Raw genomic sequence first — 25,472 nt, forward strand, 5'->3', positions numbered from 1 at the left:
GTATAAACATGCTCGCTGCAGAAGCGTGGTGACCTAAGTTCGATTCGTGCTACCCACCCACCCCCCCCCCCAAAAAAAAAAAAAAACAAAAAAACAAAAAACGAACGCAATGGTATGCTTCTGTAAAGCCGGCAGTCTTAGAGCAAGATGGGAGCCAGAGGCGGGAGAATCGCTCAGAAGCAGTCCAGCAGCCTGGAGTGCAGAAACTGGTAGAAACAACAACAAACAAACAAAAACAAACTCTGCCTTGACAAAGTGGAAGGGGGAATGAAACTCCCGAGAGCTGTCCTTCTACCCCCGTATGCACAATTGTATGTTCTCTCTCTCTCTCTCTCTCTCTCTCTCTCTCTCTCTCTCTCTGTCTCTCTCACACACACACACACACACACACACACACACACACATAAAAACAATAATGATAAATAAAATAAATGTTCTACATTAAAAATATAACTACCATCCAATCCAACTATATCAGCTCCTGAGCACATACCCAAAAGTCTCTATATCCTACCTAGAAATACCAGCACACCCTCGTTTATCAATGCCTTATTCATACTAGCAAGGAGATGATCGGCCTAGATGTCCACCAACAGATAGACAGGTAGATAATGAAAATTCAGTGCACATATACACAGTGGGATTTATTCAATGCTAAATACGAAGTTTGCAAGAAACTGGATGACTCTGAAAAGGATTACTTAGTTAAGCTAGATAACCCAGACTCAGAGATTGCACGCCGTCTCCCAGCTTTTAATGTTTATTTGTGTGCTTATAAATGGCTGGATGTGGAAGCTACAAAGAAGAGCCCAGGGGTGGGGTGAGAGTGAGGAGGTAAAGAGGTTTTGAGGAAGGAAATGGTGAAGAGAAAAAAAATAAATAAATAAACTTTCATTTTAAAATGCCATATAATGAGTATGGTCCCAGCTGAGAGGCGGGGTTCTGGATGGACTGTGGCAGGGTCCCTTAGCAACAGGCCCTGTTCCCTCCATGCCCCAGCTCCTGGCTTTTTATTTACCTATTTATTTATTGGAGTTTACACAGCAGCAGGCAGTGGATGGCAGCTGGGAGCCCAGAAATTATGTGGAAGGTGGTAAGGTAAGATAGAATACTCCCAAGCCCTGGAAAGCAGCCCTGTGCAGAAATTCTCTGCAGCGACATGTGGCCAGGGCACCCCAGTTTCCCTCCCACCCTCACTCTCTGACAGCGGCTCCAGCTTTCCTTCCTCTGTGATGTTTTCTGTGGCAGGTAGAGCATACAAGAGGCTGTGAGGACGTACGTGTCCAAGGAGAATTGTCGGGGCTTCGGGGGGAGGGGGGACACGGAGGAGGGTAGCTGGGATGCCCAGTGCACTCTGAAGCAAGTGGAGGGTGAGGAGGTTGGACCAAAGCATGGAAGAGCCAAGTGATGGTGAGGTTCCGGTGACAGAGCAGGGAAGTCACAAGTATGCAGTGCCTTAGAAATATATCAGAGGGTCGGGAGGTCCATGCCGGCGAGCACTGATCGGGGAGGAAGGTTGAGACCCACGAGCCAGCTCTCGGATCTTAGCCTTATGAAGACATAGTGTGTCCCCAGCAGAGCTTGGGGGTGAGAGATATAGCCCTCTGCAACAGAGAGCAGGGACAGGCGGGCAGAGAGGAGGAGGAGCAATTTCACCTAGGAGGATGCTATCAAGGCAGGTCTCAAGAACCCACTTTCAATCCAAGCAAAAACAAAACAGAACAACAGTGTGTCAGAGAGAGAGAGAGAGAGAAAGAGAGGAGCTGAGGCCTGGGGCAGCCAGAGGGCCAGAGACTCTGTCTTAGCAGGTGGGGTCAGAAAAAGAGCATCTGAGGTCACGGCCCAGGGAATAGAGCCACCTGAGCCTCTCACCAGCCCTGACGCAAACGCTGGATAAAGGCTCTAATGGGATTACACTTGAGCCTGGGGCATAGTTGGGGAGAGGCTGTGAATTTGAAGGAGGGAAGGAAGGAGATGGCAAGGGGACTACAGAAGAAGGGAGAGTTCTGTGGTCCTGTGCTGGCTAGTTTCATGTCAACCTGATGCCAGCTACAGAGTCCTTGGAGGGGAAGGAGCCACAGTTGAGAAAACAGCTCTGTAAGAACAGACTGTAAACAAGTCTCTAGGGCACTGCTAGTAATTGATGGGAGAGGGGCCTGCCATTTGTGGTTGGGGCCATCCCTGGGCTGGTGGTCCTGGGTTCTATGAGAAAGGAGGCTGAGAAAGCCGTGATGAGCAAGTCAATAAGCAGCACCCCTCCCTGGCCTCTGCATCAGCTCCTGCCTCCAGGTTCCTGCCCTGCTTGAGTTCCTGCCCTGACTTCCTGCAGTGATGGATTCTAGCAGGGAAGTGTGAGCCCAATAAACCCTTTCCTCCCCAACTTGCTTTTGGCCATGGTGCTGCATCATAGCAACAGTAGCCCTAACTAAGACAGGTCCCCTCTGCTATAAACTCTAGTTCTACAGAGGCCTGGGGCACCTCAAGACCTGTTCCACGACGTCCCCAGTCCTGGGACAAGAGACCCAACATCCCCCACTATCCCCTTTTCTCCAAGTGGATGAAACTAGACTCTTTGTGTTTGCCAGGCGTTGCCAAAACAATATAAAATAGGTGTGGTTAATATCTGAGGTTGAGAGCCCGGGACCCTGGAGCACTTAGCACCCATGCAGCCAATGCGAGCTCTGTAATGAGCCCTGCCCCCAAAACATGCAGCCTCAGCCCCTGGAACAGCCAGATCACGCGCATCAACTGTCAAGTGGAATAGCTATGCCTGTGGACTGCGGTTGGGTCGCTGGGTGCCTTTTCCATACTGGTTCCCGTGCCTTAGCCCGCAGCCCGTGTGCTCCTGGACACTGAGCCATAAAGTAGGACCATGCGTGTGTAAGAGCAGAAGCCACAGCATGGCTGGGCATCGGGACTCTCAGCCACAGGATGAGATGACCATGTCCCCTACCACTCCTCTCTGGTCGTGGGTGTCCTTCCCCGGGTAATGGAGGCCGCTCTTCTCTGGCTGGCGGTTCCACTGTCCCCGAGGCCTCTTCAGCCTCAGCTGCAGGGGCAGGAGGCAGGAGACACGGGCTTGGGGGCTGTTCAAATGGATGAGATGTCAGATGTCACAGCACGACGGCTGGGGTCTGGCTCTGACCGAAATGGCGTTGCCTTGTCATCCAGCAGGGCCCTATTCCCAGGAGCGGCTGGAAGAGCAGCGTTTCAGGCAGTGGTTGGACCCAGAGGAAGTGGGATGGAGCCGGAATAGAGTGGGACTACAGTCTGGTCCTGATCTAGGCCAGCACAGGCTCTGAGGAGCCAAGCCAGCGACACCAGTGTAGACAGGCCTGGGGTAATGGTGCAGCTCCGATTAGGGGTCCTGGAGAAAAAAGAAAATGGCAGCCTTCTGGAATTACCAGGCTCCCCTTCTGGACAGCCATGGAACGTGCCTCCAGGGCTCAGGTACCTGCAGATGCTCTGCTGGTCAAGCAGAGAGGGCTGGGGCGTCCTGGAGAAGACACGTCCCCAAAAGTTACTGTCGAGGACAATGCCTGTTTCCAGAGCTCACAGGGTCCTCCTGTCCTTGGAGGGGGGCGCCCCCAGAGGAGCAGCCACCTATGCCCAAGTTCTACAGAGACAGGCCCAGGATGTGGCAGCAGCATGGCAAAAGCACATAGGCCGCATCCCATCAGGACTAAGAGGCACAGCCATCTGAAACATCTACGAAAAGGAGAAAGCCGGAGTCCTCACAAAGGAGAAGTGGCCAGGCTCTTTGTCAGTCACGTGGCAACACCCAGTGCTCCAGCCTCCAAGCAAAGAGGACCAGGGAGGCTGCAAGGTGCTGGAAAGAATAACGTAGTTCCCTGTTAGGATACTGTAATACATTTCAGTAAAGTGAAAAGAAAGAAAGAAAGAAAGAAAGAAAAGAAAAGAAAAACCAAACTGCAGCAAAACAGGAGTGTGGCCAAGCCATGCCTCCGGGATGTGTCCAGCTGGAGGGATGTGAGCACAGCTGACAGCTTTGCCTCTCCTCCGGCCACCAAACTGCCAGGCCCGTTGTCCCACACTCGGCCTTGGCTGTGCACTGCTTCACACAGGGTGTGAGGCCATGGGACTTCACGACTCACTGTGCCTCCTTCCTGGGTCAAGACTTGTGCATCCCCTGACTGTCGCTTGTCCCTCTCTCTCACCAATGTTTAGAGAGACCTAGAGGCCTGTCGCTAGATGCCCTGGGTCTTGTTCTTCGGCCCGGACTCATGACTGACCCCAAGCTGTTGTGGCTGTCCTCCTAGACAAGCAGTTGCTGTCTTAAGGGGTTCATCTGCAGGCCCCTCGAGAAGCGGCTCCCTGTGTCACAGGACCCTCAGAGCATGTGGGCCAGGAGGGACAGGGGGTGGGGTGCCCGGGCTATTCAGCTATGGGGAAGCCCTCAGGCATGATGGGTATAGCCTGCTGGAGGGGAAGAACACCTCACTGAATGGTGTTTTGTTAGCAGTAAGAACCTGGGTCATTTGGCAAGAGAGCCCGTCAACTGAGAAGAAAGCCCCACCAGAGACCTGCAGGCAAATCCGTGGAGCATTTTCTTAATTAACGATCAGAATGGGTGGTCCCAGTTCCCTCGTGGATGGAGTCAGAGAGCAGGCTGAGCAAACTGCAAGGCCACTCCTCCGTGGCCTCCGCTTCGTGTCCTACCTCCAGGATCCTGCATCCAGTTCCTGTCATAACTCTCTGGACCACGACCCTTAAACTGAAATAAATCCTTTCCTCTCCGAGTTGCATTTGGTCATCTTGTTTTATCGCTGCAGTAGGAACCCTAAGACAAATATCCACATCCCAATGCTCTGAGATGAAGCCCCGGGAGCTCACTGGTTCCTCAGGGCGAGCTTTGGTGGATGTGTGTCTGGGTTTGTCACTGGAACCTTGGGAGAAAAGGTAGGTGCTGCTGACGTCTCTGCCGGGAAGGGATCTTAGCAACAGGTGGCCACTGAGAGGATGGAGGTGACTGAAGAGAATAGAGGAAGAGCGCTGCCGTACGTTGAGAGGAACAGAGGTGCTAGCCCCAGGAGAGGCAGCCGGAAAGGTGAAGGTGAGCAGGGGCATGAAAGGGATGGATGGGTTGACACGCTGGAGAGGGGAGGATGCTGTCTGTGTGCACAGCTGGGGACTCTGCCTGCTGTGCCTGACACGCCTCGATGGAGTGAGGAGCCGGGGGCAGGAAAGGCCGCTGCCTTTCCCAGATGCCCTCATCGTGATGGGGCTGATGTGGGTCCCCCCAAAACACACACGCACAAGGGGGCCTAACCGTATGGAGCCAAGGACCACACTAATGAAAACACCTCCTCTGTGTGGGGCCAGCGCCACCGCTGCGGACTATGCGCTCTCAGGGCACAGAGCAAAGTCCATTCACGGTTAAGGAGACGATGCAAACGAGAACATCTGTTCCTCTCGGAGATGAGTCACTTTCTCCAAATGGCTCTACTTCATAAGCAACAACTTTCACTTTAAATTTAATTTTGGCTTTTTATCTCTGATATGTTTGGCACTTTATTTTTTTTTTATTTTTTTTTTTATTTTTTTTTTTTGCTTGTGTTTACCAGACGATAGGGGTTGGGTTTTTTTTCCCCCTGTACCCACCCTCCTGCTGCTTTGTTGTCTCACCCAGGAAGGCTGTCCTGGTGTGAAGGACGTCCTGCTGTAGGCACTGCTGCACCCCTGCCGGGGCCCTGACTCGGAAGGTGCTGGGCCAGGGCTGATGACCATCAGACCAGAGGCAACAGCTGCCACCTGGGAGGAATGTCCAGCTCCCGCCTGGCCCTATCGCTGGGCTGAGACTCCACTCCTCTCCACTATTCACTGCACTGACTTCTGGAGGGCAGACCGTGAGGGAAGTTTCTCCCTGGGAGGTCTCCCCAGCCTGGTATTAAGCCAATCATGGGGACTCCTGGGCTGCCTCTTCAGGGACTACCTAACCAACCACTCCTTCTTCCTCCTTGGACCAAGATAAACGACTCATCCTTAAGAAAAGCTCCAAGTACCTACAAGTGTCTTGGGGAAGGCCCATCCAGCATCAGGAAGAATCACACCCTCAAAGCACGCTCAAAGAGCTGATCCCTCCTCCTCGCCTTGATTCTTCCGCTGATGGCTTTGGCAGTTTACTCTGTAACCAGCACCCTGTGGTGCCCTCAGAGAGGGAGCTCTGAACAGAGCTTGTAGGGAGTGCTCCGAGACCTTCTAGCCTGTACAGAGAGAAGGTAACAACAGTTATGGCTTCTGTCTCATGTGCTGTTCTCACGCCCATCATAAGTGCCTTTTCACGTTCCAGACATCCTATCTGATGGATGCTGCTGGGAAGGTAGATGTGAAGTAAGCCACCCTCTAGGAGACTGGCACAAAGGCAAAGAGAACTTTGGAGGGAGGGGTCTCAGTTACCTTCCATGTTGCTGGGATAGAAATACTTGATATAAACAACAACGTCAGGGGGGTTTTTTACGTTGGCTTGTATTTTAGGGCTACTTCATCGGAGCCCGAGAGCCACGGTGCAAGCAAGCATCTTGTGGCAGCTGGTTGCTTTGCATCCACAATCAAGAAGAGAGTGCTGACTGTCCACTAGGTAAATGTCCGCTACGACTCCAGACAAAAAGCAGATTTCTGCTTTTTATTCAGCCCAGGACCCAAGCTCGGGGGAATGGTACCAAACAGGCTTTGAAGGCGGCTAGACCCAACTCGATTAACCAGTCAAGATAACCCCTCGCAGGCGAGCCCGAGGGCTGGCCCGATCCAGATGGTCCTTCAGGGCTGTGCTTGGAGGAATCACCCCGGGGCGGTTCTAGACCCTGCTGACAACCAATTTCATAAATCATGAGGGGTCCAGGGTGACCATGTGGCATGAGAGTACAGGAGACAGCGACATCCGTTCTAGAACAGGCTACCCCGGAGGAAGAACAGACCTGAGGAAACAGGAGCTCTGTTTCCATCGTGAAGCCTGAGGTGCCTGAGGGTGTTATTGCCAGACAGCACAGCGTCAAATACCAGTTCTGCACATACGGGCAGTCTTTTCATTTGGTTAGGTGTTTAGGGTCTCTTAGCTACACTTTTCAATGCATAGTTCTTGCATTTCTTTTGTTAGATGGTTTTTGTTGATGTTGTCTTGTTTGGGGGCGTGTTTTGTACTTAGGGTTTTTACTGCTTCCTGCAAAAACACCACCACCAAAGCAACTTGGCCAGGAAAAGGGTTTATTCCAGCTTATAGCTTGTAGTCCCCACCCGGGGGAAAAAATGGCAGGTACTCAGAGCAGAAACCTGCAGGCAGGCACTCAGAGGCCACAGAAGGATGTGACTTACTTAGCCTGCTTTTATTTATGTCATCAAGGACATCAGCCTCTGGGTGGAAGTGCTCCCAGTAAGTTGAATCCTCCCACACCAATTAATAAAAAATAAATAAAAATTTAAAAAGCCTTGCAGGCCTTCCCCTGGGTCAGTCTGGTGAGGGCATTTTCTTAATTGACATTCCCTCTTCCCAAATGACTCTAGCTTGTGTCAGAAAAAAAAAATTATTCTAACTTATTTTATTCTTTTATGCTACTGTAAGTAAAAATTTCTCAGCTTCATTTTTCTGTGGTTCACTGCCAGTGTGCAGAAATATAATTGATTGTATATTGGTGCCCCAAGATGATGAACTTGTTAGTTCTAATAGTTTTAAGGTGTTTCTCGTACACTGATGGTGTAATGGATGAATCTAAATAGTTTGCTTATTTTTTTTTAATGGATGGCCCTTATTTCTTTACTTGCTTACATGCCCTGGCTAGAACCCCCAGGACAATGCTGAACCAAAATGTCAGAAACAGAGGTCCTTGCCTTGTTCCTTTTCTCAAGGAATAAGTAGTTATTGATATGATGCCAGCTGTTGAATTTTCATGGGTGTTTTTTATTGTGTAGAGGATGCTTTCCTCATTTCTAGATTTCCTAACGTGTTGTTTTTGTTGTTTGTTTGTTTGTTTGTTTGTTATTGACTATGAATGGGTATTGGATTTTGTGGAATGATCTGACTTTAGTACATCCCTTCTTAGGATATTTAAAGCCCAGTGGTACTGACACTGTAATACTTTTACTATGTTGCTGTATTTGTTTCACTGACTATTTGCTACAGTGTCATGTCTCTGTTAAGACCTACTGGTCTGTAGTTTTCTTGCCATTTCTTTGTGGTAGAGGGACAGGACTTTCAAGTATTGTTACAGTGGAGCTGAAAATGTTCCTTCCTCCATTTTTTTTTTTTTGAAGCATTTCCTGAAGGACTGCTGTTCATCGTTGCCTAGAGACATTTTAGGGTAGATTGTCTGTTGGACATAAGGGACCAGCACTTAAAACAGACTGCAATTAGAGACACTGTTTTGGCCAGAGGAAACAGAAGTCATAACCAGCTAGAAAGAGACGGAAAAGAGGAACTCACAACCACACAGATTGGAGCTTCTAATCCAGCACCTGGGGGTCATGTCACAGAAGAGGGTTCCAGAATAGAGATCAAAGGCACAGGGCCCCAGCTTTCTTGAAGGAGAACAGTTTTCTTTTATTCGGTGTGTTTTTTTCAAAATAGGATGGTACCTGAAACGCTACTTGCGCCCAGCAGCCAGGCCCCATTGGTAGAAGAGGGCCCACTTGAGCCAATCCTTTAATTCCAGGACACACACTTGTCTTGGCTTCTCCTGAAAACCAGGAGGGTCCCTGAGGCTCCTTGAACGGACAGTGAGGAGAGGCTCACTTGGGTTCTTGGGGGTTCTGGTTTTGATAATATTTACTCTGAGCAGTCCTCTCAAACTAAGCTCTCACTGGTGAGGTGGGAGCTTTAGCCAGCTCCTGGGGAAGAGACGGGGGTCTGTCTTAGTCCCAGAGCTCTGCCCTGAAGCCCTGCTCTGTTCCTTTAGCTCCTCCAGCAGAGGCTGGGCACACCATGGATGCCTTGCAAACCAGGGCATCCATCCCCTGCTGGTTCAGGCAGAACTAGATGAGCGCACATTAACAGGCAACCCAACCACCTTCCCAGCTGATCTCTGCCCCTCGGCCTCCTCGCAAGGAGACGCATAGGCGAAAGTGCTCAGCAAAGCTGTGCTCAGCTGCACCCCAGGGTCCTGATCATCCAACACACAGTTTGCCCAGTACCTGTCCCAGCTGTGTACCTTCCAAGCCCCAATCCCACTCCTGTGCCTCTCACCGCCGTCCCCGGAGGATTCGGTCCTCCTTCCACTCCCCAGCGCGGGATGGACCTGTGCTTCCCAGAACAAGGCCCTTCTGGGTCTGATGTTTCTTCCTCTCCAAGGATTGCTCTGGGAACATGAGGCGGCATTGGAAATCCAGCATGGGGAGATTCAACTCGTTTATTGAGGCAGAGAGGGAGGCCCCCGGCCCCACAGGGAGTCACGGCTTCCACTCAATCACTTTGATGGCGACTTGGGCTGCTCTCCGAATGGCCTCCATGTCATGCATCAGGAGGCGCTGGAAAGTAGACAAGTGGGCCTGCAGTGACTGGCGGCCCTCGGGGGCTTCAGCCAGCATGGTGAGGGCTTTCGTGGCATTCAGGATCACCTTGGTCGTGGGTTTGGAACAGAGCAACTCCATGAGCGGGCCGATGGCATTGGCGTCAAGTGCTGCATACTTCCCTGCGGGCCACAGACACTGGGTTCCACACTCATCTGCACTAAAGGTGCCGTCCCCCAAGCCCCACCCCTGACCTGCTGCCTGAGATGTCTCAGGAGCCATGCCACTTGTGCCCACCTTCTTTCCCTGCCCATTGGTGGTCCACTGCCCCGCTGGGTCCAACCAGGGCCATCTCTTTCTTTCTTCTTCTGCCTGTTCAGTCCCTTCACCGGCCCAGCTGTGTCCCTCTACCCCTCAGGAGATGAAATAAGACCTCAGGAGATGGCATACACAGTATTTTCGAAAGGAAAAAATAATCAGTCATCTGATTCTGTGGCAGGTATTTCTTGAGGAGCTGCCCTGCCCTTGGCACAAAGCAAGCACGTCAGGCAAGAAGGTGCAGCTTAACAGCAGAGCCCTGAGGCTCTGAGGAGGCTCAGAGGAGGCTGGCCGCTGCCCCAAGCCTGAATCCCCTCCCTGCCCTGAAGGCTAGCTTCTCCTCCACATCCATCATCATTGCACCTCTCCTGACAGCTGTAGACACCCATGGCTGAGACCCCTGAGCTCCATTGGTCCAGCTCAGAGCCTGACAGAGCAGGGACTTGGAGACCCATCTAGGAATGGATGACACGGCCCTAGGGCCTGGTCACTGTGTCTCTGGAAATTGTCCCCGAGGCCTGGTGGGTCCCTGGCCTTCCAAGTCCTCCCACATGAGCTTGGACTGAGGTACCCCAATGGGAAGACACATGGGGCACCCTGCTCCACAGACAGGCAGAACTCCCTCGGTGAGGACAAATGACGGGAAAAGGCTGACGACTGAGAAAGGCCCCAGGGTCTTCTCCTGTGTGTCTCAAATTTGACTCGTGGGGTCCAGCGGGAAGCTTCCAGGGGCCTCTTTATCATTGGGAGACTCTGAAACAGACTGATTACAAATCCATGACCCACAGAGTCCTTAGGAAATGTGAAGGAAGCAGAGACCGCAGGGCTGGAGCAGAGGAGTGTGGACCATTCAGGAAGCTCAGATAGCGGGTACGAGGGGCAAGACAAGAGAATGCCATATGCCTGGCCTATCTGGTGTGGAGCCTGCCCTGGCTCTCCTTCCTCAGCCAGGGGTTGGATGGCCTAGCCTTGAAGTCTGCCTGACTGGGAATCCTGGCCTCAGAGCTTCAGGGGACGATGCTTTCCTACAACTTGAGAAAAGTCACTATGATCAAGAAACCCATAGAAAGGGGTGCAGAGAGGGGTCAGAGGTTAATAGTGTCGCTCTTGCAAAGGACCTGAGTTCTGTTCCCAGCACCCACATCAAGAAGCTTACAACCACCTGTTATTCAAGCTCCAGGGGAAGGGGCATCTCATTGGGTGGGAATACACACACACACACACACACATACAAACACATGCACGCATGCACACACATATCTACACATAACTAAAATTAGCAAAAAATACTCTTTCAAAGAAAGAAACACATAAGGTCAAGGGCTCCAGGATCTGCTTAGTCCCAGGAATAACAGAATCACAGATAGCAAACTAATCCGTCTCGGAGTCACGGCTTACAAGAGACCTGACTGTGAGGCTGTTGTGGCAGTTCTGGCTTCTGATACGTGAACATGGTTTTGTTTTGATCCCAGGTGTGGGACATGGAACTAACTCAGACTGTCCACAGCAGGAGACTGTTTGCCTTGTGCAGGCTCTGAGAGGGAATAAACACCAGAGCCCAGAGAGTTTTGAGGGGGCTCCGAGAAAGAAGGCTGCTGGTTCCCTCTCCCCACCCCTTGCCCCCCCCACCCCCTAATCCTGGCTGCTGTTGATGCAGTTTGATGAAAAGAAGTTGGGGATATCCTTAAACAAAGATTGGGCTTGCTCCAAGGAACTATGACCCTACACAGCAGGAAGCAGTGTAAGAGAACTGTGCGCCCTCTCCCCACTAACCTTCTTTCTCTCCTTCCTGGTGTTGGGGTGTTGGAAGGAATTGGGGTGGAGCAAGGTGAAAGAGGTATAAGAAACAAAAATAAAATAGTTTTAAGAAGTAACACCAGCATCAGGCAAGGTCTTTAGCCTGGGAAATGGCTTGGTGTAGGGGGGCAGGGGTCCCCTGTGGGGGACTTGTGAGAAGTCACAGGCAGCCCACTGTGTCCTAGAAGATGAGAGGGGTCCGAACCTTGGACCAGACCTCAAAAGGACTTCAGTAATGGAGCAAAACGTGGATTTTGATGGAGCCCAGAGGCCTGATAGGCCAATGCTTAGCCCTTGACTGGAAAGCTGGAAAGCTCACTGTGGCTGCTGACAAGCTGGGAGGGAGGGTCACTCCACCCTCCTGCCTGCACCCATTTGGCCTCAGGGATCCATGGGGTTCTCTCGCCTTACCTTCAGTGGTCACCGCTGCGTTCATCAGGGCCCCAGCGACATTGGCCTGTACCTCCTCGTCAGGATCTACCAGCAGTTCCACCAGAACAGGAATGACATTATGCTGCCACACCTGGTTCTTGCCCTCCAAAGGGACGCTGGGACAGAGAGAGGACAGAGGGGGTGTAAGACTGAGGAAGGGCCTGAGACGCACACCAAGATAAGATCTCCCGGACTGCCATGACCGAAGCCCTGAAGATCACTAGTCCGAGTGTGGCTCACTGCCAGTGAAAAAAGATAAAGAGACCCAGGGGGAGAATGAGTTTCATTCTAGGCTGTGCTCATGAATACAGACATGTCCATCTTGCCTTCCACACGAGGGAGAGAAAGAGCCAAGGGTGTGGCCTGCAGCAGGACGGCTTGACCACAGCTGTGCCAGAGAAGAACCAGGCTGCTCCACTTGGGGTGAGCAGATGAGCAGCCTGGTGCCCAGCAGCTGATGCCACGGGCCGAGGCGGGGTGACCTCTGCTCACCCTTCACCCCAGCATTGTATGAAGTCGTGAAGATGAGGGTGGCGAACTTTCCAAGGGCTTCTCGACCAGGAGAGGATTGGCATCATCCTCCCAAATGGAGACAGCCTTCCCAGCCTGGAAGCCTCCTCGCAGGCCCCAGGGTAATGACATGGCACACAAATGAACAGACTTTGGCCTAACTGCTGGCCCACTGCTTCCCTGCTCTGTTGCCCACAGAACTCTCGGTGTGCAGAACTTTGAACACCTCAGAAGACACAGGCATTTTATGGGAACACGGTCTGGGAGACACATCTGGCAGCCGCCACTCTGTGATGCTGTGAGGCCATTGGCTTTGGGGGCCGTTGGTCTTTACCCTGGGGTGATTTATCAAGGTCACACCTGCAGGGCTGTCCTGAGGTACTCAGGGACACCAGGTGCGTGCTAGTTCAGGCCCTGAAGAAGGAGCCGGGTTTTAGCTTCCTCGGCGATTGACGCTTGCTGGGGCACATAATCTAGCCCCTGGTCCACAGCAGGGAACAGGAGAAACCCACTGCATGGGTGGCACAGTAGGGGGAGGGGTGGTAATGGGCTCGGGGACCTCTGGCCAGAGACCTGACAGGGCTGACTCTGGGTGGGTGTGGGAATGTGCATGGTAACGGTAACAAGCCTTCAGAAGAGGCATCCAGGCCCAGGAATGGCAGCCTGGCCCTCCAGCAAGATGCCCAGGACTTATGGGATGGCAGGGCCTCCCCTCCCCCTCATGCTGAGGCTGGTGTGGCCAGCGGCAAAGGGTTCCCCTTAGGGCACAGGACTCATCTGTGCTTCAAGTCAGGATTTAGACAGTGAGCCTGTGAACCAAGGCAAATGACTAGAGCTCATGCTTCCATTGGATTGCCTCAAAAGGCAGACAGCTAAGCTGGACCCTGTGGTGCAACCTTCCCTGGCACTTGTCTAACCAAACCGTTGACCTTGTAGGCAATGCCTGGCCACCGCGTTATCGTTGTTATCACTGGAGTTTATCTGCTTTTCTTCCCCGTGGGGAGGTGACCAGTTAGCTGGGCGTGTCTGAGATGGGAGTGAGAGAGTTTGCTGAGATATGGCTCAGCCTCAGGCCAGGCACCATGGTCACTCACCGTGATGGAAAAGGGTACACTTCTCAGCCACTGCCCTCCTTTCCCCAGGGCGTAAGGAAATTAGAGGAAGTCTGCTTGGGTGCGTGCCCTGTGGCAGACACAGCAAGGTGAAGTCTCACTGCTGGTCTACGGGTAGGTCAAGGGTAGCTTGATGGCCCTCTCTGACCCTCGGCAGAAACCTACGGAGGTGCTCCCCTCAGCCAATGCAAAACAGGCCTCACCTGATGGCGATGAGCGCCCGAGCAGCCTTGCTTCGGATTTGGGGGGAGTCGCTGAGGAGCTTCTCCTTAAAATAGGGCACAGCCTGGCTGTTGAGGGCCTCGCTGGCATCCTCCCGCAGGCACGGGGCCAGAGTGTCCAGGATGAGCTCCTGAATGTATTCGTTCTCCGTCTGCAGCTTCCAGACCAGCGAGGGGATCAGGCCACTGCTGACGATGCCCCGGGCACCTGCGGAACAGGAAGAGGCGCTAAGGGTCCTTCTCCCCCGCCCCCCGGGGCTAATCACCCTGCCTGGGAGAGGCGATTCGAGAACTGGAAAGGAGTTCACACATGCAGTAGGTCTAGAGCTAGACCTGAGAAGTGACCAAACACAGAAAGTTCTTTGACTGAGGTATGCCTCCAAGGCATCAACCATGGTTGAGTGGCACAGCGGCCTGAGAGGCTGCAGCTTACTGCTGCAGATTCAGGCACACAGATATACCCTCCCCTCCCACACTGTTATGGGCTAGACAGAAAATATCCCCAAAGGTTCGTGGGTTTTTAAAGACTTGATCCCCAGCAAGTGCCTCCGTGGAGAGCTGATTGGCTCATGGTGGCATTTACCCCGTCAATTAGCCTTGTCGGTGATTTAATCCGTGATGAGTCCCAAGCTGAATAAGCTGTTAGGAGGCGGGGTCCGTTAGAAGCAGGTCACAAGGGCCTTGCCTTTGAAAATTCTGTCTTGTTCCCAATCACCACCTTTCCCACCTCCCACCCTCCCCCTCTTTCTCTCTCCCCTTGCCCCAGCCTACCCAGAAGGCAGGCGGCTCTGCCCTGGCACAGCTGCCACCATCATGCTCTCTAATGAAGCCACGTGAACGCTAGGACTGAAGCCTAGACGACCATGAGCCGAAGCAAAGCTTCCCTTCTTTATGTTGCTTTTTCTCAAGTGTTTTTGTCACGGGTTAAAAAAAAAATTAAATTTCCCCCAGAGTGGTGGCAAAGCATAGCATGTCCTTTCATATCCAGGCTACGCCAAGGCTTCGGGAGCCTGGAATAGAGCCTGAGAGAGAAGCCATGGGGTATAAGACACTACCTGCTGTCCCCAAAGGATCTGTGTCCCCATCTGAAAGTGACAGGAATCCAGACTCTGGCCAAGGGCTTTTGTAAATGTCTGGGGCTGTGTACACACATCAGACAGTAATGGGTGGAGGGGCCAGGCTAGAGACCTCAAGGCCTACTCCGGCTGACCCACTCTGTCCAGCTAGGCTCCATGTCCTAAAGGTCCCACAACCTCCCCCAAAACAGTGCCACTAGCTGGGTAGCAGGTGTCCAGTCACACGAACCTGTGGGGAGCATTTTGTAAGCAGACCATAGGGGTAAGGGTACCAGAAGCGTACCAGAGGACGCCCCCCCCCCCTGCCCAAAAGCAGGGCCTACCCCTCTCCTTCTGGGGAACCCGGAACCAGGCACAGACGGCACCCGGAGAGCCCCAGGCTTTCCCAGTTCACAGCAGTGAGAGGGGAACAAAGGGGAGCTCTCTTTCCCGCAGCACAAGGGCCACCTGTGACTGCTGCCTGGCTGCAGTCCCCTCTTGCCAAGCCTCTCCGGCAGCCCACTGTGCCCGCTACAAAGCCTGCCATTGCCCCTGAGGAGGTGGCCACCAGCAAATGTCTCTCTTTAGGCCTCCCCAGCTAAACCCTCTAATTTACTCTAGAGAGGCAAATGAACAGGTTAATTAGCCTAAAGGTCTCTCAGTGCCAATTAGCACCGGGGAATTTCCTCTTCGAGGGCATCACCCCCTTGCTTTGCTTTGCTTCGCTTCCTCTGGTCCCTGAGGATGGCAGGTGACAGGTGATGGTGGCGATGGGGTAGAGAGGCGGGGCAGGGACCTCTGAAGCTCTAGCTGCTCCTCCTGTTCCCTGATGACCCTTGGCTCCTAGGGCCCTTATCTGGCTTCTCCCTGGGGTGTCTGGGTGTAGCAACTGGCTCTGCCCATTAGTGCTCAGGGATCTCAGGATGGTTCAGGGAAGCCACTTTCCCTCTGGGTTTTCTTTGTTTGTTTGTTTTTTATTGACAACACAGACTTCCAAAGCCTAGATTTGATGCCTGAATGTGTCGTTTCCCAGCTGTGTAACTTTGGACCTAATCTCTGAGCCTGGTTTCCTCAGCGGGCCCAGAGAGCAAGTCTAATGCCTGAGGACTTGCTAGCCGAAGGCAAAGCCAGGACCCTCCACACCTCAGATTTTGTTTCTCAGGCATCTGTCTCCAGCTGCTGCTCCAAGACTTACCAAGCAGCAGGACCAAGAATCATTTGGAGATGGCGGGAGCCGGGAGTGAATAAAAATAAAGTTTGTGTCAGGTATGTCTCCTCTGGTCATTTGTGCTGTTTCTTTTCAGCTAAGAGACAGGTGATGGGTCCAGCTATTTGTAACCCACCCAGGGGCAGTCTTGCATGTTAGGGTGGGGCGTGGGCTGCACAGACCCCAGAAAAACAGAGTACAGAAACCCAGCCCGCTGCCATGGCCTGAGAATCGGTGAGTCCTGGGTGTGGAAGAGGCGGAGCACAGAAAGAAGCCAGTCGGGAGAGACGCCATCCCTAAAGGCCAGGCCCTGGGTAGCTGAAGATCCAGGGAGGAGCAGGACAGCCCCACCCCACACCGGGGTAGTGGGCAGGCTACTTGGAGAGCCAGCTAGGGGCAGGTCATTAAGGAACACGTGTCCCTGATAGTCTATCGCTGCAGCAGGCTCTACCCTGCACTAGGCCTTGTAGACTGACTGTCCTCAGTTTGTGCTAGTCAAGATTTTTTTTTTAATCTGATTATTCCCAGTAATCCGGCCCACGTGGTCTTTGAGTCCACACCTATCGAAAATAATATAATACTCGGCCACTGCCTTCTCAGATGTAAAAAGCTAATCTTACTCTATTGTTTTGTTTTAATTAGTTATTTAATTATTTAATTAGTTATTCACTTGACATCCTAATTGTAGCCCCCTTCCTTCTCTCCTCCTAGTCCCATCCTCCCTTACTCTTCTCCCCTCTTCCCTCCCCTTCTCTGCTGATTCTTAAGCCAACCTCCTCAATCTCATCCAAAGGCCTGTAGCTGGTTGTGACTGTTCCTGGTCTCCTTCCATATCCAATAGGTGCAGTGTGAACAAGCTGGGCTTTCCTGGCTTCTCAGGGGACCTCACATCCCTTCAGGCCCACCCTGGAACTAACTTCCCTCTGATACCCAGCCACACTGCCCTAGCCATGGCTCCAGCCCAAGCAACTTTCTTCAAAAAGCTAGCCTAGTGCGTGTTGCTCTCCTTGCCGTATGCCCCCGGAGCCCCGCTGGACTACCGTAACAACACAGCTATGGGGATGGATGATCATGCTGCTTTTCCAGCCTCTGCTTCCAGAGTCTTCTAAAACAGCACGGAGCTATATTCTAAAAGTATGCGCCACGCAGAGGCTACCACTCTGTGGTAGTTGCCAGAGTCAGGTCCAGGAGACAGCAGCCAGCCTTGGTGTCCACTCCCAGGGGCTAGCCTCTGCTCCATAAGATACCCGGAGTATCTTAGAGAGTAATCTAATTCTTGCATTGGTTTCGTCCTCTGCAGAGGGCTGAGTTCTGACCCCTGAACCTGCCATGCAAACAGTGTCTGTCCAGCCCCAATCACTTACTAAGGTGTATTTCCTGAATATGTTAACCCTATGAGGAGTCGACAGTAACCCTGTTTGACAGATTAGCCTCCTTGGTCCCTTCTAGGGAGCAGTGTATAAAGTGAAGGGTGTCGAGGTTGGCCTGAGTAACCAGTACCTGTCCCGCAGCATGTTCACAGGTGGGCTGTCCCCCTGGGATAATGCAGTACCACAGCCCCCATTTCACAAGAGAGCAGACATTCCCAGGAGACGGTGGGATGATGTTCTGCCTCCAAAGCATCCAGCTGGCAGGCACCAACGCAAGGCCATGGCTCCCACCTCATCTTGGGCTCTAAGACACACACTACGCTGAAAGTTACAAGGATGGAAAGGACAGAGAGGCACTGCCGTGGTGACCCCTGGCCTGAGTCTTTCTTGTGCTGGTGTAAAGGTGACCCCTGCCAAGATCCACACACGGGCTCCTCCTGATACCGAGAGCAGACTCTCACAGCCTACACTTAGGTGCATTTTGCCAAGAGTGTGATGTCTCCTGGGTAGTCTCCAAAGGGGGCAGGCTTCACCGATCTGGTTCTGAGTCTCTCTGCTGGGCGGCAGGAGCGGGGGAGGCGGAGGGAGGGATTCCAGAAGTGCCCCTACGTGCTGCAAAGCATAGCAGGAGAGAGGACAAACGACACGCCGCGTGAACCTCGCCAGCTTCACCCTAATATCAAGGTTTTCACGCGCCCTCAAGGATGGACGACAGGATCCAGGGAAGCCGGCCGGGACCCACAGTACTTGGCAAAGAGACGGGGTGGGAGGGCAGGTTTCCAGGGCCGAGCCCAAACCCCACTGAGGTAGGGCCGGGAAACCAGGGTGCAAGGAAGCACGGTTACACTGGTCTCGGGGTGGGTTCCCCAAGACGCTAGAAGTGCCTTCGCTGAGGCTCGGCGCAGTGCAGTGCCACCGCCGCTGGAGCCAGCAGCGCGTGCAGGACGGCGGCGCGCGCACAGCCGCGCCCCGCCCCCGCCCGTCGCTATTGGGCGGCTTGCACGTCCGTCGGCAGCAACCGCCCAATGGAAAACGAGCCGGAGCTAGCGGTCCGGGGAGGGGGGCGGCGCGTGGCGCGGGGCAGGCGGGCGGCAGGCCCCGCCCGCGGTTGGCCTGGCAACGGGCTGCGCTCGCGACTCCGCCCCCTGCCGGCGGCGGCGCGGTGCGGGGCGGGTGGACCCGCTGGCAGGCGGCGCGGGAGGGCGGAGGAGGGAGCCGGCCGGGGCGGCGGAGCGTGTGTGCCACCCGCGGACCGGTCACGTCCTGGCGCGGGCGCCGGAGCCCGTGCCGAGCACAACCAGGGCGCCACAGCCCCGCGACGCTCGCGGCCCCGCCCCGCCGGGTGCAGCTCGACCGACGCACGAAGCCGCGCCCGGGAGGTGAGTGAACGAGCGCACCAGCGGCCCGGGCGCGCACAGCTGAACCCGGGGCTGGGGGCGCGGCTGGGGCGCACCCCACCCCCACCCGGGCCGGGGCCTTGGGGCCTTTTGTGCTGGGGACCCGAGATCTGTTGGGCTGTAGGGGTGCAGAGACAGGGATGCCCCACCGCGTAGGGGAGCCGCGAGGGTGGGGTTGTCTGCGAGGTGGACAGGGGGTGGCCACGGTCCAGACAGGTGCCTGGGGAGGGAGGAGCGGTGGCCCAACAGCCCTTGGGAAGGGAGGCTGCCGCCAGATGAGATGGGGCTAGGGGCGCCGAGGATGATGTGGGACCACTGCATGCCCTGAGCAGCTGTGGCTGCGGGAGCGACGACGCCAGGCGAGGGTCTCCATCCGGGGGTCCAGGGGTGCAGACAGCCGCAGGTGTCAGGAGCTCGCTCGGGCGCTTTGCCTTGGTAGAACGGGAAGAGAAGGCCCCGAGGCCCGCTACAGCGGCTCGCTGTTCTCGGTCATCGCTCTTGCTGGGGAGCAGGTTCCTTGGAGGCATTTGGAGCCAGAGATGAGTATCGACCTGCTGCGATTGTAATGTGTCCCTGGCTCAATATTTTTTTCCCTTAAAAGGCGGCGGGGTGTTTGGGGAGGGGTGTGAGGGCCTCTGGCCGGGATCCTGCGGTGGATCTGTGGGGGCTTTCTTTGCCTTTAGGGAAGTGCTGAGCCTGTGTGGATGAGGACAGCAGGAATCCGCCTAGGCCGAGAATTGGGGATCCAGTTACAGAGAGGAGGATGGGAAAGCAGTGCCAAGTGAGACCAGGGTTCCCTGGAGTCTGAGTCTCAGGGTGGAAGGGCCAGGCTGGTAACTGAGGTCGCCTTGTCTGGGGAGGGGATTTGGAGCAAAATACCTGATCCTTGACAGACTCTTTTCTGCCCAAGTGGTTTCCCTGCCCTAGGAATCATCCAGTTCTGCTAACCTGGCCCCTGTCTAGAGGAAGCTGCTTGGCCAGATTCAATTAAGCAAACATTTACTGAGTACTGGCTCCCCTGGGCCCGGTGCTGAGGTGGAAGGGTGGGAGTGGACAGGGCCTGCCCTCCCAGGACTGATTCACCTTCCTATGGGGGAAATATGGCTGTGCTCTGATGACCAGGCCTTCCTTTCGGTGCAGGGGGGCTTGGGAGGGGCCTGGGAGAGAGATACCCCAGACTTAGGTCAGACCTGCCTGTGGGCAATGTGACATTTGAACTGGAGCTTGAAGGACACCGGCTCGGTCAGAATGAGCAATGTGGGCAGAGGGGAGAGAATGAATGGAGGCTCAGAAGCTGGGGCAGCTGGGTTGGGTGAAAACACAGGGTGTATTTGGGGAGGAGTCAGGGGTTGGGAGGGAGAGGTGGGTGAGAAGCCAGAAAAGCACGGAAGGGAAGGGGACAGAGGCACCGTGGCGACACACCATTGCTTGTTAGGCTGTCTGAGTGACCACCACAGCCTCCATGTCTACAAAGGGGGATGGCTTTGTGACCCTGGAGCTGAGTTGTGTTAGAGAAAGAACTTTGGAGACCTGAGGGGGCTCCTGGCCTCTGAACCCAGGACCACCCTTGCAAGGCACTTTATCCCTGGGTAACCAACCTATCCAGTCCCCTCCTTAGCCACGATGAAGCCACCTGCACTGAAGGAGGCCAGGGTTTAGCTGGTGAGTCTGGAGTAGGGAAGGTTTGAAAATGAGGACCGTGGTAGGGGGGACCATTGAGGGACCCAGGAAGCTGCAGAGGACTGTCCCGAGCTTGGATGATGTCGTGCCCCTTCCGTTCACTTTCTCCTCTGGGCGTGAAGGGATGCTGGCCTTGCTGGAAAACTCTCTGTGTGCTTTTCTAACACATGCTTGCTTTTTTTTTTTTTTTTTTTTTTTAAATGAGGCATGCAGAGACAAGGTTCTTCCCCTATAGAAGGCCGATTTCATCTTCTGCCCTAGATCTGTGTGCTCCCTTGGTCCCAGAGATGTTTTCGGTTTCTGTCAGAAGGGCCTGGTTCTTACTCATCTTGGTAGTGTGCCCACCGTCAAAGATAGACACACTCACACAACTCCCCCGCACACACACACATCAGCTGTTGGCTGAGGTTCAGGGTGTCCCGGCAAGAACACAGCCTGCCTGCCCTCATGGGGTATATGGTCTATGCCTCATGCCTGGTCCATTCCAGGGACCTGCCATGGAACTCAGGCTTTGAAGCATGGAGGATGGATTCTTTCTCTTATCCCTAAACTCCTAGACCTTTTGGTACCTTATGATTAAAAAAAAAAAAAAAAATGTCTCAGGCTGTACCTCAAGAGATCCCATGGTGAGTCCAGCAATGTCTGGGTGGCCAAATCCAGACACCACTGCCACGAGCTCCCTGCACGCAGGCTGATGGGAGAGAGTCATCTTGCAGATAGCCTGGGAGTGTGCCCCAGTCTACCTACCCAGTAGTCTGGCATATGAACCCGGATGGTGGTGTGCTCATGTGAACACATGTGAGTGTGTGCTTCCTCCCCAGGGTGCCAGGACCGAGCAAGGACTATGAGCCACCCCACAGAAGCCTCAAAACACCAGAAATCCTGGGTGGCTGCAGAGGTGTGCCAGCCGCTGCTGACTGAGGCTTGCTCGTGGAGGAAGTAGATAGCCCACTGCTCGCCCACAACCCCCAGGAAGGAAGCCCAGGGCGGGTGTGCAAGGCTGAGGCCACCTAGGAGACCCTACGCTTGACTTAAAGGAACATGGGCGGGAAAAGTGCCCAGGGAAGACACCAAAAGTTACCTCCAGGCAGGCAGAGACCACACTGTGCTCTGTGTAGCCTTAGGAGGGGCCAGGAGCACCTAGGTTCTCTGCTCTAGAGCCATTAGTCAAGAAGCCATGGAGACAGGCCCTGGTCCTGTGGCCTCTAATCCAGATTCATCTTCCCTGAACCGTCTTGTCGTCATCTGGAAAGGACTAAGAATGCTGCCCTGGGTCTCCACATCAGCCATCCACTTTGATGTGTCCACAACTGGGGGAGAAGCTCATGAGAAGAGGCAAGGAGGTGGTTAGTTTGATGCTGCCTGAGCTGTATAGCAGGACCTCATCTCAAAAATAAAGAGCAGGGCAGGAGTCGGGGGACAGGGGTGGGGTGGGGGGAGCCAGGAGGCTGGGGAAGCGGGCTCAGTCAGCAAAGTTCTTGACACTCAAGTGTGAGGGCCTGATTGCCAGGCGGTGTGGCTCACACTTGTAATCCCATTGTTGGGGACGGGGAGTCGGGGAGTCGGAACAGGCAGGTCCCTGGGTCTTGCTAACCTGGGCCAGTGTAACCTAATCAAGACCTAGGCTGGTGAGAGACCCCTTCTCAGAAAACAAGGTAGAAACCCGAAGAGGTGCAGTGTGCGAGGTTGTCCTCTGTCCTACACACACAGACACACACACACTACACATACACACACATACACGTCCGCACACCACACACTTGCTCTTAGGCACGTGTGAAAGGGCAGGTAGCAGGAGCCCAGTATTGGCACGTGGGAAGGGTCTGAAGACTGGATCGGGTGAGGCACACACTCTTGAGTGAGAGGACTGGGGCGGGTTAGAACAGAGAAGGAACCGGGACCGGTTTGGCCTTTAGAAGTGCTCTGCTCTGTTGGGTGTAGAGCTCTCAGTGGGGGGCGAGGGGCGGGGGGGGGGGGGGGGGGAGTCAGCAAACACCAGGGAGCCCTTGGTCTCATCCCCACTACCAAAAAAAAGTGGTAGATAAGTGAAATAAAAGCAGGCCGTGCTCAGACGAGCCCCCAAGGCCGCTTGGGGCAGTATTTCAAGCGAGGGGCTGCTAACCCTGTAATGGAGGGGGAGTTGGGGGGTGAAAGAGGGGATGAGAGGGCGTGAGTCAGATGGCAGTGCTGGGGTGTTATCTGAGCCACTGGAAGGATGCAGCTGGCCCTGGTGAAGGAAGGAGACTCATGAGGACTCCTTCAAGAGGAAGGAACTGTGGAATCTCTTCCTTTTGATCTGGCAGGCATTGACCATATCGTGGTCAGAGCGAAGTCTGTGGTGACAGCCTGGGGTCCTTGGCATCAGAGTGTTTGGGAGGTGGCAGGCCAGTGAGGTCACTGAAGATCCAAGATCCTGAGGGGATGAAGCTGGAGTTGGAGGACTGGGAACCAGTGAGGTTCCTGCTCCACTGTGACAGTCCTTTAGGAAGCTAGAGAAGGCATTCCCCAGAGTGTGGGTCCCTGCGATAAGTGCTGGGACCAGAGCATCAAAAGATCTGGCATTTGTAAGCGTTTCAAGATGGCTGCTGCATAGCCTTAGGCCTGACAGAGGGACCCCGCCGCCACCTATTGGTATGCCTGGGAGGCCGGCCCACCCATGGGGACCTGCAGGGACAGTGCTGGGCTGCAGTGGGCCGAGCACAAGGCCTAACAAGTTGGGCTGTGGCATGCCCGACTCGGCCCTCTGCCCCTTTCTTCTTTTACCTGAGTGGGTCTATGAGCAGGGTCAGGAGCTATGCTGTGATCCTGTCTTGGCTCTCCTGGATCCACACGTTAAGGATTGCTCCCTGGGAGTTACCATTTTTTCCCCCTCCATCGTTTTGTCCCCAGTGGCTAGCAGCCACTCGGACAGCTGGTAGCAGGAGATACATAGATCTTAGGCCCAGCCACGGTCGGACACTGGGCAGGTGTGGCTGGCGGCTCCATAAGAGGCTTCCATGAGTTTTTTCTTTTTCATTTTCTCCCCCCCAACACACACACAGAAGCTTGCTACATCACAGAGTTTTGAGTTATTCACTTCTAAATTAAGGTATACCTCTCTTTTAGAGACGTCCCTCGAGAATCCATCAAGAAGTGCTAGGAAGCTAGACTGTCAAAAGCCACAGTGCAGGGAGGGGCCGACGTTCCCTCCAGCAGAAATCAACCAGAAGTACATCTTATCCCAGGGGCTCTTGTGGCCTGTGGCCGTGCTGGTAGGGCTGTGGTCAAAGCGAGCCTTTGAGAGGGAGACCCCTGCCCCTAAGACCGGGAACTGCCAAGACAGGATTCCTGGATGGGCCTGGCCCGGACCCTGATCCCTCAGAGAGGGTACCCTGTGAGCCGTGGGTGCTGTGGCGCTCTGCTGGACTTTGGGTTGGATGTGTTTAGAATGACGCTCACATTTCCCCAGAGCCCAGACATGGACCTTCCCGAGGAGGAGACGCCAGATCTGCCCTGGATTTCACAGCCAAGTACCTTCCAGGGGACAGGAAGTGTTCCTTACCTACCCCTCCCACCACACACACACACACACACACACACTCAGTACTGTGGAAGAAGGTCCTGGTTTTGCCTCAGTTTTAGTTGAGGAGACTGAGACCTGGCCGGGGTGGGATGGGGGACCCACCAATGCCTCAGTGGACTCGGGAAAGCACCGCACTTGCCAAGCCACGATTAGGACAGGCATCGAGGAACCTGGGATTCTCTGCAGCATGGGGACCTCTCAGCTTCCTCCTCTGTAGACTTTCTCCCCAGTTGGCCACAGGGAGGCATGTTGGAGGCTGCCTGACTGGACCTGTGGACCTGCTGCCAGCTCACGGGCTCTGGCTTCTGCTGCAACCAGAGTGCTGGGCTGCAACAAGCCCTGGGCATTTTCCATTCAGCACCCTTATCCCCCTTTTTCTGGCTTTAATGGCTGGTGAGCAGAGTGCAGCCTTCAGACTGCACTTTATTCCTTAGCCCTTCACCCTTTGGGTCCTCAGTTTCCTTTTCTCTAAAGAGATGACAGAAGTAAGCAGACTGTGGAGATCCTTGTGTGCTAACCCCAGGGCTCATCCCCTGGGGGAAACTGAGGGTCCAGGTTGGTCACTCAGTGGAGGAAGCATTGGAGCTGGCCTCCTCAGCCGCCATGGCTCTGCTGCCTTGTATCCAGCCTAAGAAGAATGTTTTCCCCTATCTGCAGGGCAGTTCTGACTCCTGGCTTCAGCGCTGCAGGCCAGGTCTCTCCACAGGGCAGAACGGGCCCTGCAGGTGCTGCCATGTTCCCTCGGATTCTCACAGGGCCACATACAGGGAGAACTTTCACATCACTGAACCCATGCCTGCGCCAGGCTCACCGGGCCCTCACCATAACCTCATTCACAACCCGACTGTGGCTAGGCCCCTCCCACTTCTCTTTTTCCCCTCAGCAGGCCCCAGTCATCTGACCTACTTGTTTCATTTATTTGTTTCTTTATTGTTTCTTGGGTCAGAATGAAAGATGTGTCAAAGTCTGAGGCAAGGGCTTTGTGTGTGTGTGATCACCTGTGAGAAAATGGCACCCAGGAAGCCTGTTGGTGAGGAGGGAGCTCTGGCGAGTAGATGCGCCTAGAACTGTCCCTTTGAGTCCCTTTTGTGCAGAGGCCTGGCACATGCTGACTGGCGTGGAGAATGGTGGCCCGGCCTAGCCCTCTGCCCCTAAGAGAGAGCAGCTGGGCCCCGGCCGGCCTGGCCATGCTTCACGTACCAGCCAGACACAGGTCAACTGCCGGCTTCTGATACCCAGTCAGACGCCTCAGATGGACTCCTGGTCCCCTGGTGATGCGGCGAGCCTCGTGGCTCAGTGGGACCTTGATCAGTCGAGGAAGTGGAATTTATGTGTAAGTGACACACAAGAGAGAA

At 54.3% G+C, this 25,472-nt stretch overlaps 2 protein-coding genes across 2 annotated transcripts in view; one reads left to right on the plus strand and one right to left on the minus strand.

The window, feature by feature from the left end:
• Positions 1–9,348: 9,348 nt before the first annotated feature.
• The window catches only part of Rsph14 (radial spoke head 14 homolog), a 70,340-nt gene continuing 54,216 nt past the window's right edge, over positions 9,349–25,472 (minus strand). Inside the window, exons 4-6 of the mRNA XM_055598943.1 lie at positions 13,829–14,054; positions 11,983–12,119; positions 9,349–9,638 (exon numbers count right to left, since the gene is read on the minus strand). Of these exons, the coding sequence (XP_055454918.1) occupies positions 9,397–9,638; positions 11,983–12,119; positions 13,829–14,054 (605 nt within the window). The 3' untranslated portion in view covers positions 9,349–9,396. The remainder of the gene's footprint in view (positions 9,639–11,982; positions 12,120–13,828; positions 14,055–25,472) is intronic.
• Positions 18,655–25,472, plus strand: part of Gnaz (G protein subunit alpha z) — a 47,767-nt gene continuing 40,949 nt past the window's right edge. The window contains exon 1 of the mRNA XM_055598942.1: positions 18,655–18,857. The gene's annotated coding sequence lies outside the window, so the exon portion shown is untranslated. The remainder of the gene's footprint in view (positions 18,858–25,472) is intronic.

Source organism: Psammomys obesus, unplaced genomic scaffold (genome assembly GCF_907164565.1).
Source record: "Psammomys obesus unplaced genomic scaffold, mPsaObe1.curated_primary_1811, whole genome shotgun sequence".
Classification (NCBI taxonomy): Eukaryota; Metazoa; Chordata; class Mammalia; order Rodentia; family Muridae; genus Psammomys; species Psammomys obesus.